A 20,398-nucleotide genomic window follows, 5' to 3' on the forward strand; every position below is an offset into this window, starting at 1 on the left:
TTATTCTCATAATATAATATTATATTATATTAATTTAATTTATAACATTATATTAACGAGGTCATGGGTTCCGACCTCATAATATAATATGAACTCATAACTATAAATAGTTTTACTTTGATTTTTATTTTATTTGAAGAATAATTAAATATAATATTTTATAAAATAAGATAATTAAAATGTATGCTTATAGAAAATTGTAATTATTATATATTCCTTTCGTCGTAATATAATAGTCTTGTTTACCATTTTTGTCCGTTTCAAAATAAGAGTCTCATTTCCATAAATAACTATATCACCGTAAAACTATCTCTACTTTTTCATTATTACACAATTACCACTACTTTTTACACTAATATACTCACAAGGGCAAAAAAATTATTTATCCTTACTTTTTACCGACTACCAATATAATATCAATATTTTTTAAATCACTTGTCCAACACAACAAGACTATATTTTTGGGACGGAGGAGTATAAAACAATTAAATTAAACTTCAAAAGAAAATAGAGCGATAAATCGGAAGATTTGTTCTTTCTATATTTTTTTCCGCATATTTTTCAAAAAAATAATAATAATACACTATATGCATTTATTATTTTTATATTTCTTATACAACTTTCTATACCTCACATAAATTATTTTTCTTTATAACAATCTCACAAAACAAACAAATATTTTTTTATTTGAGGTATAAATAATTAATTGTGTCGATAATATAATAAATAATATTTTATATTAAATTTTTATTTATTTTATAAGAAAATAAAATTTATATATATTATATATATTAGGTGAATATGTGCAATAATATTTTTATATGTATTAATATTGTTCTATTTTAGTACTTGATAAAATTATAATAAGACTATCAGACGAATTTGCTACGTTTTAAATTCAAAAACAACAATTTCATTTATTTAATTTATTCTCTATTTTGATTTTTCTTTTTCTTGTTTAATTCTTATACTACAATATTGTGATTTTCTATATTAATATACTCTCTCCGTCTTATAACAACGTATTCATTTTTTTCGTTACAAATATCTTTACAATTTACAATATATTACACAAATGTCATTATTTTTATATCATACATACTAATAAGATTATTTTAGTCATTTCTACTTTATTTTACTATATCCAAATATAATACTAATATTTTTAAAATGACGTGAAAAAACAAACAATGACGTATAAAAATTATCTCAAATATTAAAATACAAACATAAAATAAACACACGTCTTGCTTTTTTAATAAATATTTATTTATTATATTGCAAGAACCAACAAGAGTTGACTTATTTTAAAAGATTTCATGTGCCTGCCGTGCCCCCTAAAAAAAGTATTAATAATAATAAAAAAAAAAATAGCCAAGATTTAAATTTCAAACTAGTGATTTTATGGGTTTATTCTTTTAATTTTATAATTTTTAATAAAAAAAACTATATATTTAATAAATATATATTTTTTTAACAAAATATTTAAAGTAATTTAAATTACTTTTTAGCAATATTATAATTCACAAAAATATTTTTATTTAAGTTTTAATTTAAATGATATATTAATAATATTTTATAAAAATTTAATTATTTTTAATTTAATTGATGTGATAGTTATAATAAAGTAAAATTCATTTATATATTTAATGTTTTACAAGTGCAATAAATATTAAGTGATTTTGACATAAATAATTTTTTTTATTTGTAACAATACTATTTTTTTTAAAAAAAATTAATTATTTATAACTAATTATTTTGCAATTACTTAAACTATAAATTTAAAACTAATGTTGTATTAAAAATATCACATCAATTTATATTTATATAATATCAAGCAATTATTCAAATTAAAAAAATTTTAATATTTAAATTTTAAACTCTCAACCAAACATACAGTTATAGTTTATTTATATAATTTTTTCTTCTAAAAATATTATATCAAACTTCTATTATTTTTATATTATATTTAAAGTAATTTCATATCACAATATCACATTAATACATATTAATAACGATTTTTACTTTTAAAAAAAAAATCAAAACAAACTCTTATTTTTATTTATTTTTATATATTTTAAAAATTAATTTCATCTTCAAATTATAAAATCAATAATTATTGATATAATATAAAAATAATATTCAAATTAAAAGTACTGTTCAAAATATATTCAAATTAAAAGTACTGTTTAAAATCCAAAATTAAAATCTAAACCTTAATGAAATACACATTGAGGGTGCGTTTGTTTGTATGTTTTAGTTTTTGGGTTTGGATTTTTGAATAGTAAAAAATTGAATTTAAATAGTTGTTAGATGTGTTATAAATAGAAGTTAGATGTGATGTTTTGAATGTAAAATAAATTTGTAGTATAATATAAAAAAAAATAATTGTTTGATGTGATATTTTTTAAGAGAAAAAAAATTTGAATAGTAAAAACTTTAACACCGATTTTTTCTTTCTAAAGCTATCAATTATTTTTTATTTTTATATTACATTAAATTTAATTTTACATTCAAAATACCATTTCAATACATATTTAATAATATATAAACAACCTATTTAAATTATTATTATTTTTTTCAAAATTCAAACCCTAACCAAACATACTCTTAGAGTCTATTTACTAATTTTTTCTTCTAAAAATATTCAACTTAAACTCCTATTTCTCAATTTTATATTATATTAAAAATAATTATATTAAAAATATTGTATTAATACATATTTATATTACATCACAAAACTATTTAATTAAAATTTTTATTATTAAAATCGCAAATTCAAAATCCAAATATCAAACTAAGTACATCGTTAAAGTTTCTTAATTAAGAAATATATATATATATATTTTTTTTCAAAAATTCAGTTTGGTTCGGCCAAATTTCGAATTTTTATATCATGTCCGAATCAAATTTTCAGATTTTTTATTCATATTTATTTTTTTATCAGTTCTAACTAAACGTTATTAAAAATAAATTTTTAAATAATTGTGAGTAAAAAACCTGTTATGAGAAAACGAGAAAGAAAACAAATAAAGAACACAGAGGTTTTTACGTGGTTCGGTGACGATGTGTCAACCTACGTCCACGGGCAGGAACCGGAGAGATTTTATTATACTGATTCAGAGATTTACAATGTGTCATCCGACTAAGAACCATAGTTGTCTATTTATAAGCGCCCCAAAACACCCTAAATCCTAAACCTATTTGTTATTAATTAGGATAAGCCAAAAGGAACTCTGCCAATTGAAACAGCCATTTCGCTTTGGTTTAGGGTCGGGTAGACCGCTAAATCCAAGTCACGTTTCAACAATCTCCACATTGACTTGGAGTTTCTCCAACCGCCAAAGGTTCGTCAGTATCTCTCAGTCGTCTCTTTCCTGCCAGATGCCCCGAGAGGGCTTTACCTCCTACGAATATTCACCAAGTTCAAGCAGTGCTCAAACTTCTCCGTCGGTAGCGCCTTTGTCAACATATCAGCTGGATTGTGCTCTGTAGCTATTTTCTGAATAGAAAACTTGTTTTCCTCCAGAACATCACGGATAAAATTCAACCTTACATCAATATGTTTGGTTCTCTCATGATACACTGGATTTTTAGCCAAACTCAAAGCACTTTGACTATCACAGACTAACACCGGTTTCTCCACCTTCAGACCCAAACTCTGCACCAGACCATGTAACCAGATACCCTCCTTAATACCTTCAGTCATTGACATGTATTCCGCCTCAGTCGTCGACAGTGCAACCGTAGGTTGTAAAGTAGACTTCTAACTGACTGCACATCCAAACAAAGTGAAGATAAAACAAGTTAATGATCTTCGTTTCACCAAGTCACCCCCGTAATCAGAGTCTGCATAGCCAACAAGACCATCACCATGGCCTTTATCATCATATACCAGACAAATATCAGACGCTCCTTTCAAATATCGCAAGATCCACTTTACAGCTCCCCAGTGAGCTTTATCCGGATTAACCATAAACCTGCTCACCACACTAACCGCATAAGCGAGATCCGGTCTCGTACATACCATCGCATACATAAGACTTCCAACTGCATTTGAATATGGAACCGTCTTCATGTAACTAACCTCTTCATCTGTAGCCGGTATAGTGCTTCGATCAAGTTTAAAGTGTGCCGCCAAAGGGGTATTTACCGGTTTGGACTAATCAACAGAGAATGCCTGCAAAACTTTCTCAATATACTTTTCTTGAGAAATCCATAACCGTATTGCTTCTCTATTACGCCAGATCTCCATACCAAGTATTTTCTTTGCCGCACCCAAATCCTTCATCTCAAACTCACCTTTTAGAGCCTTCAAGTCATTAATTACAGCCATGTTCTTAGCTGCAATTAACATATCATCCACATACAACAGCAGATACACAAAGGAATCAGTAGAAACTTTCTTCGAGTAAACACAGCTATCAAACTGATTACGAGCATAACCATTAGACACCATGAATGAGTCAAATCTCTTGTACCATTGCCTCGGAGACTGCTTCAAGCCATACAAAGATTTCTTTAACAAACATACCTGGTCCCCTTTAGAACTGTAGAACCCCTTCGGTTGAGACATGTAAATCTGTTCTTCTAGATTACCATGAAGGAATGTTGATTTTACATCAAGCTGCTCCAGCTCTAGATCAAAAGCACCCACCATTGCCAAAAGAACCCGAATGGTTTTGTGTTTCACCACAGGAGAAAAGACTTCATGGTAATCGATTCCTTCCTTCTGTGAAAACCCTTTTGCCACCAGTCTCGCCTTGAACCTAGCAGGTTCAACACCAGGAATTCCCTCCTTTCTTTTAAAGACCCCTTTGCATCCCACTGGCTTCACCCCTTTTGGTAGTGCAACAAGATCTCAAGTCTTGTTCTTTTCAAGAGACTGCATCTCTTCATTCATTGCCATAATCCAGGTTTCTTCATCTTTACTCGCCACAGCTTCTTTATATGTCTTTGGCTCATCAGAGCCAAGATCATCGCCAACCACTAGTGCATAAGCCACAGAATTCATGTCACATGTATTGACACATCCTGCAAACCTAGCTGGTTTCTGAATATTTCTCTTTCATTTTCTTGCTGCTATGGAATCTTCAACCCCAGTACCAGCGTCATCAGCTTCCCCCTCAACCGGTTTCCCTTGAGGTTTTGACTGATCTGGTTGATCGGATTGATCAATAGTATTATCCTGCTGCTCTTTCTCTAACACAACTCTGTCAGGAGTCTCAAACTCCACTCTCTGGTTAGCACCACAATCTTTTGTACCTGCAATACTTTCACAACCTCTACTCTGATCAAGCATAGCAGATTCATCAAAGGTTACATCTCTGCTAATAAGAAATTTACCAGCATTTTTACCTTCTGTACACCACAGTCGATAACCTTTTACTCCTGTTGCATACCCTAGAAATATGCATTTTACCGCCCTCGGCTCCAGCTTACCATCGTTCACATGAGCGTATGCAGGGCATCCTAATATTCTTAGATTATAGTAATCAGAGGATTTACCGGACCATACCTCTTGAGGAGTCTTTAAGTCAATTGCAGTTGATGGAGGTCTATTAACCAGATAACTAGCAGTGTTAACTGCTTCAGCCCAGAATTGCTTAGATAAGCCAGCAAATATGCGCATACACCTAGCACGCGCCATGAGGGTTTGATTCATTCGCTCTGCAACTCCATTTTGCTGTGGTGTGTGTCGTACAGTGCGGTGCCTCACTATACCTTATTTCTTGCAGAAATCATCAAATGGAGCGTTGCAGAACTCCAACCCATTATCAGTTCTTAGAGTCTTGACCTGTTTACCCGTCCGTTTTTCAACCATGGTCTTTCACTCCTTGAACTTTCCAAACACCCCATCTTTAGTTTTCAGAAAGTACAACCAGACTTTTCTCGAATAATCATCTATGAAAGTGACAAAGTAAGAACACCCGCCCTGCGATTTCACCGGAGAGGGACCCCATAGATCTGAATGAACATACTCCAGAATTTCTTTTGAAGTGTGATGACCGGTACTAAACCTCACCCTGCGTTGCTTCCCTTTTACACAAGCCTCACAAAATTGAATTTTACCTATCATATTCTCACCAAATAAACCCTGCTTGCTCAACACAGACAACCCTAGCTCACTCATGTGACCTAATCAACGGTGCCACAAATTTGTCCTGTCATCATGTTTATCCAAGGACTGGGATACCGCCGCTGTTCCCATCACTGAACTACCCTGTAGAAAATAAATTCCATGCTGCAGTTTTCCCTTCATCATTACCAGAGCATCTTTCAGGACTTTCACCCACTCACCTTCACCATGATATTTTAAACCATTCTTGGCTAAGGTACCAAGAGAAATCAAATTCTTTCTGAGTTCAGGAACATACCAACAGTCAAATTTCCTGACAGTACCGTCATGCAATTTTATCTGCACTACCCCGCTCCCTTTTATGGCTAGAACCCCATCATCACCTAACTTCACCGTTCCATTCCACTCCTTAAAAGAAGTGAGTAGATCATGAGAGAATGTCATATGGTGAGAAGCACCAGTATCCATAATCCAGGAATCAGCAGTACTAGCACTATACGCTGTCAGAACTTCATCAAAGTCCCCATCATCAGAACTGTCTTGTACCACAGCAGCACTGCTGCCACTGTTACTAGAATAAACTTTTGTATTTCCCTTCTTCTGTGGACAATCCCTTTTAACGTGCCATTTCTCCTTGCAAAGATAACACCTAACTTTGCTAGAGGGTTTTGATTTTGAACGCGACCTCCCATTCTCGTTACCCCTCTCATGTGGTTTTCCCCTACCTGCAAACAGACCTGAACTATAACCCTCTTCCAGAGAAACTTTTCTTTTCAATTCTTTGGACATAAAGGCATCTTTCACATCATTAACAGAAATTGTAGTTCTACCATATAGCATAGTATCTACAAAATTTTCATATGAACCAGGTAGTGAACACAATAAAATTAGGGCTTGATCTTCATCATCTACTTTAACCTCAACTTCTTGAAGATTAAGAATGATACTGTTAAAGGTATCAAGATGATCCTTTACCTGAGTAATTTCGGACATTCGGAGGGTGTAAAGACGTTGCTTCTGATATAGTCTGTTCGTGAGAGAGTTGTTTTGGTACTTCTCACACAGTTTATTCCATAACCCAAAAGCCGTTGTCCGATCTACAACCTCCCGTAACACCTCATCAGTAACTGACAACAAGATCGCGGAATGAGCCATTGCCTAAGTCTCCTTATTTACCTCCTCCTTCGTGTCTTTAGGAAACTTGTCTTCTCCCTCCAACGCAGCCGCACATCCTTGTTGAACCAGAAGTGCCCTCATTTTGTCCTTCCAGAGCATGAAGTCATTCGACCCATTAAACTTCTCCATATCAAACTTATACGAGGACATTTTCAATCAATGAGATATGGCTCTGATACCACTTGTTATGAGAAAACGAGAAAGAAAATAAATAAAGAACACAGAGGTTTTACGTGGTTTGGTGACGGTGTGTCAACCTACGTCCACGGGCAGGAACCAGAGAGATTTTATTATACTGATTCAGAGATTTACAATGTGTCATCCGACTAAGAACCATAGTTGTCTATTTATAAGCACCCCAAAACACCCTAAAAATCCTAAACCTATTTGTTATTAATTAGGATAAGCCCAAAAGGAACCATGCCAATTAAAACAACCTTTTCGCTTTGATTTAGGGTCGGATAGACCGCTAAATCCAAGTCACGTTTCAACAAAACCAAATAGATCAATTTCAATTAATTAAGTTTTAATTGTTTAAAATTTGTTATTTATTTATTTTTTAAATGACATATTTGGATAAGACATTAAAAAAAAAAAAAAAACATAATTAGGCAGGACATATATATATATATTAAAATTGCATATATGGTTCTTTTATTAATTTTAAAATAAAAATTAATATCTTATCATATTCGTCTCACATAATTTCTCCATTATTTCTATATCAATTCGTCCTACGTAGTCATTTTTTTTTGAAAACACAATTATACAGTTTAATTATATTTTAAAATTCATAATATATATATATTTATTTTAATTAAACTATTTAGTCATTTTAATTTTAATCTAAAATTACTTTTTATTAAATTATAATTATTTTTATTACTATATTTTTTAATTATTCACTAACTATACAATACATAAAATGCTGTGTCTAATTCAAATGGGACAAATTAGCCAAACCAAAAAAAAAAAAAAACTAATTTATGTTAAAAGAACACAACCTGAGGTCATCACTTACCTTATTAGACCAACTCAACTGTCTCTTATTAGCTTATGAAGCATTGTTAGCTATTAATTCTTTGTTAAATGTGTTTATATATATATATATATTTGGAAAAAATTATTTTTGGTTCCAATATAACCAAAATTCATCAATTTTGGTCATAATATAAAAATCTTATCAATTTTGGTCGAAATATAATCAAAACTAATCATTTTTTGTTTCAATATAAAATTTTTATCAATTTTAATCCAAATATAACAAAAACTCGTCATTTTTTCAATATAATCAAATCCTTTTTTTTTTGTCCCACCGTCAACAAACTGATAGAAAATGCTGACGTAAAAACAAATTAAACCTTATATTTATATTTGAAAAAATTGCACAATCTTGCAAGTCCACGCCAGCATTTTCCGTCGGTTTATTGACGGTGAGACCAAAAAAAATAAGATTTGATTATATTATGACTAAAAATGATAAGTTTTGGTTAAATTGAGACCAAAATTGATAAGATTTTTATACTGGGACAAAAAAGATGAGTTTCGGTTATATTGAGACCAAAATTAATAAAATTTTTATATTAAGATCAAAATTGATGAATTTTGATTATACTGAGACCAAAACAATTTTTTCCCATTTTTTTTATAACAATGTGTTTATATATTGGTTCATGCATATGCATATATATTTTAATTTTAAGTTGAATGATAATTAAATAAAATAGTTTTTGTACGGAAGAAAATTATTATAGATTGTAAAAATATATTAAAAAAATAATAAAATAAATCCATAATTTTTTACCAATTATATGTGCCACGTATATTTATTTTAGTCAAAGAGAATCTGTTTAGGTAGGTTGAATTGTTGGAGATTGATGCATAAATCCCACCAAACATAATCCTTCATTTGGCGTGCAAAAGATATCATTTCGGTCAACCAGCACGTCTTTCTCACGTGCAGAATATTACCTTGGATAAAAGAATTACTCCAAAAATAGTAGCCCTATATTCCTACCTCATTTAATATTAAAATACTATGTAATAATTTTTGGAAAATATTATTCCATCAGCTTCACATTCTATGTCTAAGTTTATACTAAGGTAGAACATGATTAATAAGTAATTAAAAAATATATTAATAAAAAAATTTATTATATAATATAAATAATTATAAAATAAAATTAAAATAACTAATTAATTTAATTAAAATTTTAAAAAATATTTATTATAACATTTAAAATATAATTAAATTATATAATTATTTTGAAAAAAAAATTAAAAACAAAAACAAAAAAAATAAACAAAAAAAAATTGTAGGGAATAAACATTATTAATAAATAGTACTTTGTCCGTCAGCAAAGATTTAGTCTATTTAAAATTGATTCAAAAATTTAAAAAAATAAATATTTTATTAAAAAATATAAAATATAAAATATATTTTTAGAAATTTATTTAGAATAAAAAAAATTATGTAATAAAATTAATAATATTTATCGTAAATAACTATTGAATAAAGAATAATAATTAAATTTTAATTAATTGAGTAAATCTAAAGAAAAAAAAAATATTTGAGAATAAAGATATGAACGGTGGGGGTAAAAGTATTACGTCCATATATACAATAGCTAAAAAACCGGCAAAAAAACCGTTCGTAAACCGGCCGACTTATTTTATTCAGAATAATTCCCTGCGTTTCGACCCCTGTCAGGCTGACGCGCACTACTGTTGGTGTGCGTTTGTTTGAATGATTTGATGAGATTTTATATTATATTAATTTTATATTTAAAATATTAATTATTATTTAAATTTAAAATTTTATATATTTAAATTTTAAATTAATCACACCTACATAAGCATGGCGGAGTCATAGCCAACGGTACACATTGCATTTACACCTGACGCCAACTGCTGCTTCCGCCATGTCGCCGATGTCGCCGTCGTCTCAACTTTCGTAAATCTTCTGAGAATCAATACATACTGCAATGGACCAGTTTAACGCAAGGGAAGACACAGACTCGTTCCGAATTGATGTACCGGAGATCAGTCAGAGCGTGCGGTCGTCCTTCCACCACACCGGTTCTCCGGCGAGCTCCGTCGATCTCGAAGAGCATTCGGCGGCGCTTGACAGATTTCCGACATTGGAGCAGCTGAGAACTTCTTTGTCTGATGAAAACGGCGCTAAAGGGGAAAAGGTGTTCGATGTTACCAAACTTGGGGCCTCTGAGAAGCATATGTTCATCGAGAAGCTCATTAAGAACATTGAGCACGACAATCTCAAATTGCTGTGCAAAATGAGGAGACGAATAGATAAGTAAGAATCATCTGAAACGATTCTGTAAATCCATTGATTATTACTTTCGGTGCTGCATATTCAAAGGCTTACAGTATATTGATGCTGATGTAGAGTAGGAGTTGAGCTGCCAACAATAGAGATTAGGTATTCGAATCTGCGTGTGGAAGCCGAGTGCGAGGTCGTTTACGGGAAGCCTCTCCCGACCCTTTGGAACTCTCTCAAAAGCTTGGTTTCGGTGAGCCATGCTTATAAATTAGTTAAACGCAAGATATATTTATGAATTTCAGATCAGCTGCTATTTAGAAACCTCCTCAGTCCCCTTTTCAAATTTTAATCCGTGTATCGATTTGGTTATCGATTTGTTTATGCAATTCATTTTGTTCGACAGAATATCGCGAGATTGCCAGGTTTGCCACGGAAGGAGGCTCGCATTAGCATCATTAATGATGTGAGTGGTGTGATCAAGCCAGGAAGGTAAAAACCAAATTTATAAACATGTAATCTAGATCAAGTGTAGCATTGTTAAGTTTTCACTATTTCGTTTCATCTTTTGCTATATTTCTTACCTCTTCTATGTTTCACAGAATCACTTTACTACTTGGCCCTCCAGGGTGTGGGAAAACTACACTTTTGAAAGCTCTATCTGGGAATTTAGATAAATCACTTAAGGTAAGGTTTTCGTTTTTTCATATGCTTTCTTATGTGATTCCAATGCACCTTTTGGTTTTTAGCTATTTCTCTACACTGCAACAGGTTGATGGAGAGATTTCATACAACGGATATTCACTCAATGAGTTTGTGCCTCAGAAAACTTCGGCTTACATAAGCCAATATGATATGCATATCCCTGAAATGACTGTCCGAGAAACACTAGATTTTTCTTCTCGTTGTCAAGGCATCGGCAGCAGAGCAGGTACCTATGGAGTGAGCAGAAACTTGATTTTCTACTAAAATTTTTAGTAAGTTATAGCATGATTTCCTCTTCTTCCTTTGAAGAAATTATGGCTGAGGTTACCAGGAGAGAAAAAGAAGCCGGAATTGTTCCTGACCCCGATATAGATACTTACATGAAGGTGCTTGATTGAATCTCACAAAAATTTGGTTGTGTTTCCCATGATCCATCTGCTAGAAATATTTCATTTAATTCAACCTTCATTGTACATATATACTTGTCTTTTTAATGTTGAATTCATAATACCAGTTTGTTTGAACAGGCTATTTCTGTAGAGGGACAAAAAACTACACTTCAGACAGACTACATATTGAAAGTACCTCACCTGCTGGATTCAACAAACTATCACATTTCATTCAAAAGAGCACATTGTGTTGACACTTTCCCTATTCATCTTGACCATTTCAGATTCTCGGACTTGATATATGCGCAGACACAATATTTGGAGATGAGATGAGAAGAGGTATATCTGGTGGGCAGAAAAAGAGACTGACGACAGGTAACTTTGATGCCAATGTTTTACATGTCAAACTTCAATTTATGCTTTTTTGGATCTTCAAATATATAACACAGTGCAGGTGAGATGATTGTTGGGCCAACAAAAGCTTTGTTCATGGACGAAATCTCAAACGGCCTAGACAGCTCGACTACGTATCAGATTACTTGCTGCCTGCAGCAGATGGCGCACCTCACAGATTCTACAATCCTTGTTTCACTTCTCCAACCTCCTCCAGAGACCTTTGATATCTTTGATGAAATTATTCTGATGGGAGAGGGGAAAATAATCTATCATGGACCTCGAAGTGATGTTTTAGAGTTTTTTAGTATTTGTGGATTTAGGTGTCCTGAAAGAAAAGGAGTAGCTGATTTTCTCCAGGAGGCAAGTATATCGAATGAAGCTGTCACTCTTTATTTAATCATTTAGGATTTTGAATAGATGACTGGTTTTCAGGTTATTTCAAGAAAAGATCAAAAGCAATATTGGCACAACAATTGGGCTCCATACAGTTATGTGTCTATTGACATGTTTTCACGTAAATTTAAGGAGTTTAAGCATGGGAAGAAACTCCATAAAGATATTTCGGTGCCATTTGATAAGTCGAAGGCACATGAGAATGCAATCAACTTCAGTGCATATTCCCTTCCCAAATGGACTCTTTTCAGAGCATGTATGTCCCGGGAAGTCCTTCTCATGAAAAGGAATTCTTCTGTTCACATATTCAAAACTCTTCAGGTCAGCTGGGCAATTCAATGTACTCATCTTTTTTCTTTTACCCAATCATCGATGATCTTAACTTAGTTTCTCCCCTGCTGAAAATGCCTTTGTAGATTGTTATCATTGCAGCTGTGACGATGACTGTTTTCCTGCGAACTCAGATGGACATTGATCTTGTACATGCCAATTATTACTTAGGCTCCTTGTTCTATTCTATCATCATCCTTATTGTTGAAGGGACACCCGAACTCTCCATGACGATTGCACGGCTTCCAGTTTTCTACAAACAGAGGGACCTATACTTTTACCCTGCCTGGGCATATGCAATTCCAGCTGCTACTGTGAAGATCCCTCTGTCATTTTTGAAAGCTGTATTGTGGACTGTTCTAACATATTATACCATCGGGTATACCCCTGAGGTTGGGAGGTTAGTGGATCACTCACTACTTAAACACTAATCAGTATGCATATTTCATATTCTACTATAACCTGGCATTGCATTTTTTTTAGATTTTTCCGTCAAATGATGCTAATATTTGCTGGACACATGGCCTCTACATCGCTGTTCCGTTTCTTAGCATCTCTCTTCCAGACGGTGGTTGCTTCGATAACAGCCGGTAGTTTGGCTATATTATTCCTTATGCTATTCAGTGGCTTCTTGATCCCAGAACGTGCGTAACTATTTCATTACTTTGTGCTTATTCAATAGCCATTGCATGTTTATCTTGTAGTTATAGTAATCTTAGAAGACAAGGGTGCATACTTAAGGACTGACTTTTGTTGCAGCATCAATGCCTCCTTGGTTAAAATGGGCCTTTTGGATTTCTCCATTTTCGTATGGGGAAATAGGAATTTCGACGAACGAGTTCCTCTCTTCAAGATGGCAGAAGGTGCTTTTGACTAGATTTGTTTTCCATATGCATAAACTTTCATGGTTACAATTCAGATTAGATAATGTTTGTTGAATGGTCTTGTTTGAAGGAATCTGGGAATACAACAGTGGGACACCAAACACTTGAAAGTCGAGGTCTAAACTACGGTGCAAACCTTTTCTGGATATCATTCGGTGCACTACTTGGGTTCACAGTTGTCTTCGACATCGGGTTTACATTAGCTTTAACTTTCTTGAAGCGTAAGAACGTTACTATATTGTTGCATTGTCTACCTGGTTATATAATGATTGATGTTTTGATTGTTGAACACGGTTTGAAAATATCACCAGCTGTTCGTTCTCGGGCTATCATTTCATCGGAGCAACTTTCTAAGCTACAAGGAAGCAAAGAATCAGAAAACAATGCTAGTGCAGAAGAACTTTTCAAGAATCCTCCTTCTAGCAAAGCATCTTATAAAGGTTCATGATTTGCCTTCACTTCTGTTTGAATAATTATAAGATCTCCAATGCTTGATTTGTGTTTAATTTGCATATGCTTCAGACAGAATGGTTTTGCCACTTGAACCTCTAAATATTGTGTTCCAAGATGTTCAGTACTTCGTCGAGACTCCTACGGTATAATTGGAATATGCAGATTGAAAGTTCAAATTTTCAAGGCTATACTTCATAACAACTGTTTTACTTTGTTCATCGATTTCTCCTCAGGCAATGAAAGAACATGGCTTTGCTCAGAAAAGGCTTCAGCTTCTACATGATATCACAGGTGCTTTCAGGCCTGGTGTTCTTACAGCACTCATGGGCGTCAGCGGAGCTGGAAAAACAACTCTTCTCGATGTTCTTTCTGGCCGAAAAACAAGTGGCATTGTAGAAGGAGAAATAAAAATTGGAGGTTATCCTAAAGTTCAAACTACATTTGCACGAATTTCAGGCTACTGCGAGCAAACCGACATTCATTCGCCTCAAATTACCGTGGAGGAATCTGTCATATTTTCTGCATGGCTGCGTCTAGATCCACACATCGATGAAAAGACAAAATATGTATGGTTAACATTTGTATGCCAAGGATTTATCCCAAAGAGTTCTTTAAAATCTTTGCTTGTCTTGCAGGAATTCGTCCGAGAAGTTCTTGAAACCATCGAACTTGATGGCATAAAAGATACCTTGGTGGGCTTGCCTGGTGTCGATGGCCTGTCAACCGAGCAACGGAAGCGACTAACAATAGCTGTGGAACTCGTTGCAAACCCCTCGATCATCTTCATGGATGAGCCCACAACTGGACTGGATGCTCGAGCAGCGGCGATTGTCATGCGTGCAGTAAAGAATATTGCAACTACGGGCAGAACAATTGTCTGTACAATTCACCAGCCCAGCATCGACATTTTTGAAGCATTCGACGAGGTATTTGGCAAGGAATATCTTCATCTTTTACTCTTAATATGGTCTGCTAACACATCAATGTAAACTACAGCTATTACTTTTGAAAACTGGCGGTAGGATGATCTACTGCGGACCCTTAGGCCGATGCTCGTCTGAAGTGATCAAATATTTCGAGGCAAGTCATGATATTGATGCATTTCCCTCTTTCGAATCTAATCTTACTTATCATTTCGATTTATTGTTCTAACAGTGTATCCCCGGTGTTCCAAAAATCGGAGATAACTACAATCCGGCTACATGGATGTTGAAGGTCACTTCGACATCCTCAGAAGCCAAGCTCGGTGTAGACTTCGCCGAGATTTACAAGAACTCTACTTTGCAAGAGTGAGTCGACAAGTAACTCCTATTCACGTGCTTCTTAATCTTGGTATAACATCTCATGTTCTATTCTCCAAAGGAATAACAAAGATCTCGTCCGGAGACTGAGCACTCCATCACTTGGTTCGAAGGACTTGAAGTTTGCTACCCGTTACGCGCAAAATGGCTGGGGACAGTTCAAAAGCTGCCTATGGAAGCAGCATTGCTCTTACTGGAGAAGCCCCGCGTACAACTTAATGCGCTCGATCCATATGTTGATTGCGGCTTTTCTTTACGGCTTCTTGTTTTGGGGGCAGGGCAAGAAAATGTAAGTACTTTTTCCGCGACGACAAACCTCAAGTTTCGATCATTAGTTTCTATTAACAAAACTCTGTTTTGCTAGACATAATCAGCAGAGCCTATTTACTCTGCTCGGCTCAATGTACAGCTCGACCCTCTTCTGCGGCATAAACAATTCAGCGACGATTCAGCCATACATCACTAAAGAACGGACCGTGCTCTATAGAGAAAGATTCGCGGGAATGTATGCTTCGTGGGCTTATTCATTCGCGCAGGTAATAGTCGAGATTCCATACCTTATGGCACAAGCTGTAGCATTCACGGCGATCACATATCCGATGATCGGATACTACTGGACGGCGTACAAAATGTTTTGGTACTTGTACACCGTCTTCTGCACACTCATGTACTTCACTTACCTCGGGATGATGCTGGTCGCTGTTTCCCCGAACCTTCCGGTGGCTGTCATTTCGCTATCCTCCGTCTACTCGATGTTCAACCTGTTTTCGGGATTTTTGATTCCCAATCCGGTAATGATACGACACGACTTGTTTCGATTCGCTTTGATCGTTTTTGTCGATGAACATGTAGTAACTACGTCGATGATTCGCAGGAAATTCCTCGGTGGTGGATATGGCTCTACTATTTGGTACCGACTTCGTGGTCGCTGAACGGGCTGCTTACGTCGCAATACGGCGACGTCGAGGCGGCAATTGCGGTGTTCGGAGAGAGGAAGACGGTGGCGGAATTCTTGAGGGATTACTTTGGGTATGGAGATGATCGTCTTCCTCTTGTAGGTATGATGCTTATTTTGTATCCGATTGTTTTTGGTTCGGTCTTTGCTTATTGCATTGGTAAGTTGAACTTCCAAAGGACATGAAAATTTGATCTGTAGTTTGATTCGTAACATGCAACTATTATATTAAAGAAATTGAACAAAACAAATAAATAAAAGAAAACAAGGATTAAAATAGAACTAATATACTCCCTTTCGATATTTAACAATTTATTTATTTATTTATTTTGGCATGTCTTATCGTATCCATATGTAATTCTACTATTTATTTAATATACAATTATCATTTTAATACAATATATTATTACTTTTATATCATATAATACTAATAAGTTTAGTTAGATACATAAATATGAGACGAATGGGGTATATTATTATTATTTGATCGGAACTAATATATATTATTAGTTATATCTTAAGTGGACAGAAAATTTATATTTAATATGTTGTCTAATGCTATATTACTATTACACAATGCTATATATATTTTTTAGAGTTTGTATATGTTTTAGTTTGAATTTTTTTTTTTTTTTTTTTTTTTTTTTGAAGCATAGAGAATCTATGTTAATATAGAAGAATATTTTGTGACTTTTGTGAGAAGAAAAATATAAATATTATATATATTGAGAATTTTAAAAAAATTATTAGATCGATATGGGGTGTTTGTTTGGGGAATTAGATTGGATTTACACTATTCATCCAATTTTTCCTCCAAAACATTACATCAACACCTATTTATATCACGTCATACAACTATTCAAATTCAAAATTTTTAATATTCAAATCCCAACTCAAAATCAAAACCTTTAACAAACACACCCTAATTGTTCTTTCAACAGACGTTCACAAACATATTTTTCAAAAAAATATAATATATTAAGCACAATTCATTATTTTTATATTACCTATATTTCTTAACTTAATAACAATAATAATATAATAATATCTCTTTTTCAGTTACATTTATATTTACTTTGTTTTTATTTTTATTTTAAATACATATAATAATTTTATACGTTATATTATCACATAAACTCTATTAATTACATGTATTTCTTAAAAAATTTCGCATATTACTTCTAAATCAATTTTAGTTTTATATTATAATAGGTTATACTTTTAAGATTTGTTACTAGTATATATAAAGTTGAAAGCAATACACAATACTTTTTGTTCGTATCATTACATTTATTTTATTTTTCTAAATTGTATATAATCAATATAATTATTTTTCTTAGTGTGTCTTACTTTGTCGGATGAGTTGCTACGATTGTCAAATATATATATAGTTACATACTAACCATCACATATAAAATATCAATATTTTTAAATTTATATTCAAAATTGATACATCATATATACTATATGGTTTTATACAATTTATATATTTTTGTCATTTTCACTCATTTTTATTATTCTTATTAAAATATTTTTCATAAAATATTACCTTTAAATTAATATTCAAATCAAAATTTAAAATCAATTTTATTCTTCTTTTTGCGCTAATATAAAATCCTCATAAGACACACAAAAAAACACACTATTTATGTTTTGTCAGATGATTTTTTTTTTTTTTGGTTGGTCCATATAACATTACTCATTTCTAATTTTATAAATTTATTCATTTTAAATATATTAATAAATATAAATAAATAAAGCTCGTAAGTAAACAAATGTCCCAACCATTCTCTGAGTCCCAAGCCCAATAAGGAAAAGGTGAATTTCGCTTCGAGACGTTTCGCAATCGAGAGATTTCTACGGGTGCAGGTGTTATTCATATTTTTATTTATATTTAAAGTTTCTTATTTTTTTTTATAAAATTAGTTATAAGTTAATTATAAATAAATAGTTATTTATTTATTGATATTATATAAAATTTTATTCTTTATAAAATAATATTCATATTGTATATATTTTATTGATATATATAATGTTGAAAACATTTAAAATATAAAAATACTACTCATATAATAAATAATAAAATAATATCATAACTTATACGGTATTTATACCTAAAGAAATCATCTTAATCGGAGCGGAGGAAGTATCTTAAAATAATCAAAAGAGTTGACCAATTTTAGGTATCCATATGGTGCCAAAATAAAATCACACCAAGTTCATAAAAATTATAAAAGTATTTATTATACATACCTAATTACTTCTTCTGTATCAGATATAATATTAGATACGAGAAGTTAAAAGATACATAATTAGTAAATAATTAATAATAAATTAATAAATTAATTAGGTTATAATATAAATAATTATAATATAACTAATTAATTTAATTAAAATTTTAAAAAAATTATAAATTATAAAATATAAAATTTAATTGAAATATGCAATTATTTTCAAAAAATTAATATGACATGTGAAACAAATAAAAATAAAAAAAAAAAGCGTTACATAATATGTGTTAATTTTCGTATCAATAATAATCATCATATATCTTATAGAAATTATTGTAAGGTGTGTATGGTTAAAAGTTTTGGTAATTAGACTTGAGATTAATAAAATTGAAATTTTGAATTAAATATGAAATATGATATCTTGAATGTAAATTAAATTTTGATGTACTCTCAATGTCATCCACTTATTACTCAAATATTTGGATACAAATTTTAATAAAAATAAATAATAATTGTTACATTTTATCTTTTATAATAAAAAATATTTTTTTAAAAAAATAGTGTACTAAATATAAATTTGAATGAAGAAGAAAGTAATATTTATAATAGAAAATATATTTTAATTTATTAGTTTTGAAGGTAAAGAAATTATAACAAGTACAACATCCAATAGAAACATAGGTTTTGTTTAGATAGAAGTTTTTGAAATTTTGAAAGTTTGGAAAAAAAGTAAACGGTTAATCTTTGATTCGATATTTTGTGAAAAAAAAAATATATTTGATGTAATATTTTTTTTAAAAATGAACAGTGCCGAATGAATGAAAATGTGTTAGTGATATTTCTATGCCGAATACACCTTTAAAATTTGTTTCTTTTTTGAAATTTAGCTTTTAGGTATTTTTTACCATGCAATTATTACAATTTTATATGAATATGCATTATTTTTTTTCTCACAAAATATAGTTTAAATTATTATTAAAACAAAAGAAATTAAATTAAAAAAAAAAACTGTGTATTGTTTGTCTAGCCAATTGCAAAAAAATATACTTCATGTATACTAAATTATCACTTTTATCTTTTATTTATTTTGTTCATAAAATCTATTCTATATATTTACAAAAATTGTTATTTTTGTCATCTGGCCACGCATGGAACAATCATCATGTAAAATGGACTAATAAAATACTATTATTTCTCTACGTTTTTAAATTTTTCAAACTTAATCTGTAAGTTGTTAAATTTGGACAGAGGCTTACCTGGAACATATTTGTCCACGTCACAATAAAAATAATACTCTCTTCGTTCGTAAACTAATGTCTTGCTTTTCTATATTTGGGACGTCCAACTACTATTGTCCTCTTTTATTTTTTAAACATAAACTTTATATTTTTTTTATCTTTCATTCATTTATTACTTTTAATCTCTGCCGTACAATTAAAAACAAAGACAATTACCTAAAAAAACCGTGCAAATATACTTTTAGAACTGAAGGAGTAATAAAATTTGTTACTCATTGTTTAAAGTTGACTATAAATACATAAATAAAATGTAAATTATTTTAATATTATTAAATAAATAAACAATAAAATAGCGAATTTCGTAATCGTAACACGTTACACACTCGTTTTAGTCAAATAGAATATATCTTCTGATCTTTGAGATCAAATGACAAATCGTACCAAACATATTATAATTAATAAGCAACAAATGTTCTATTATTATTATTATTATTATTATTATTATTATTATTAGTAGTTGTTGTTTTATTTATAATATTCATGAAGAATTTTAAGTATAAAGACTAAAATGCAAAAGATTAAAGTATTCTT

The 20,398-nt window shown here is 31.4% G+C and overlaps 1 protein-coding gene across 2 annotated transcripts; it reads left to right on the forward strand.

Annotated features, from left to right (window-relative positions):
- Positions 1-10,035: 10,035 nt before the first annotated feature.
- LOC127262227 (pleiotropic drug resistance protein 3-like) lies at positions 10,036-16,614 on the forward strand. 2 transcript variants are annotated; one of them, XM_051290818.1, is made up of 23 exons: positions 10,037-10,568; positions 10,662-10,785; positions 10,939-11,024; positions 11,135-11,219; positions 11,304-11,463; positions 11,547-11,623; positions 11,765-11,818; positions 11,911-12,001; positions 12,081-12,382; positions 12,455-12,736; positions 12,832-13,145; positions 13,229-13,389; positions 13,505-13,608; positions 13,700-13,850; positions 13,941-14,069; positions 14,152-14,225; positions 14,316-14,648; positions 14,718-15,008; positions 15,079-15,162; positions 15,238-15,371; positions 15,445-15,672; positions 15,748-16,174; positions 16,258-16,614. In XM_051290818.1, exons 1-23 carry the CDS (start codon positions 10,240-10,242, stop codon positions 16,522-16,524), a joined length of 4,287 nt encoding a protein of 1,428 aa, XP_051146775.1. In that variant the 5' UTR covers positions 10,037-10,239; the 3' UTR covers positions 16,525-16,614. The 2 variants fall into 2 exon arrangements, with proteins under 2 accessions (XP_051146774.1, XP_051146775.1); XM_051290817.1 differs by having other exon boundaries at positions 10,036-10,568; positions 11,135-11,463.
- Positions 16,615-20,398: the final 3,784 nt, after the last annotated feature.

This window comes from Andrographis paniculata, unplaced genomic scaffold, assembly GCF_009805555.1.
Source record: "Andrographis paniculata isolate CXL003 unplaced genomic scaffold, ASM980555v1 Contig65END, whole genome shotgun sequence".
Classification (NCBI taxonomy): Eukaryota; Viridiplantae; Streptophyta; class Magnoliopsida; order Lamiales; family Acanthaceae; genus Andrographis; species Andrographis paniculata.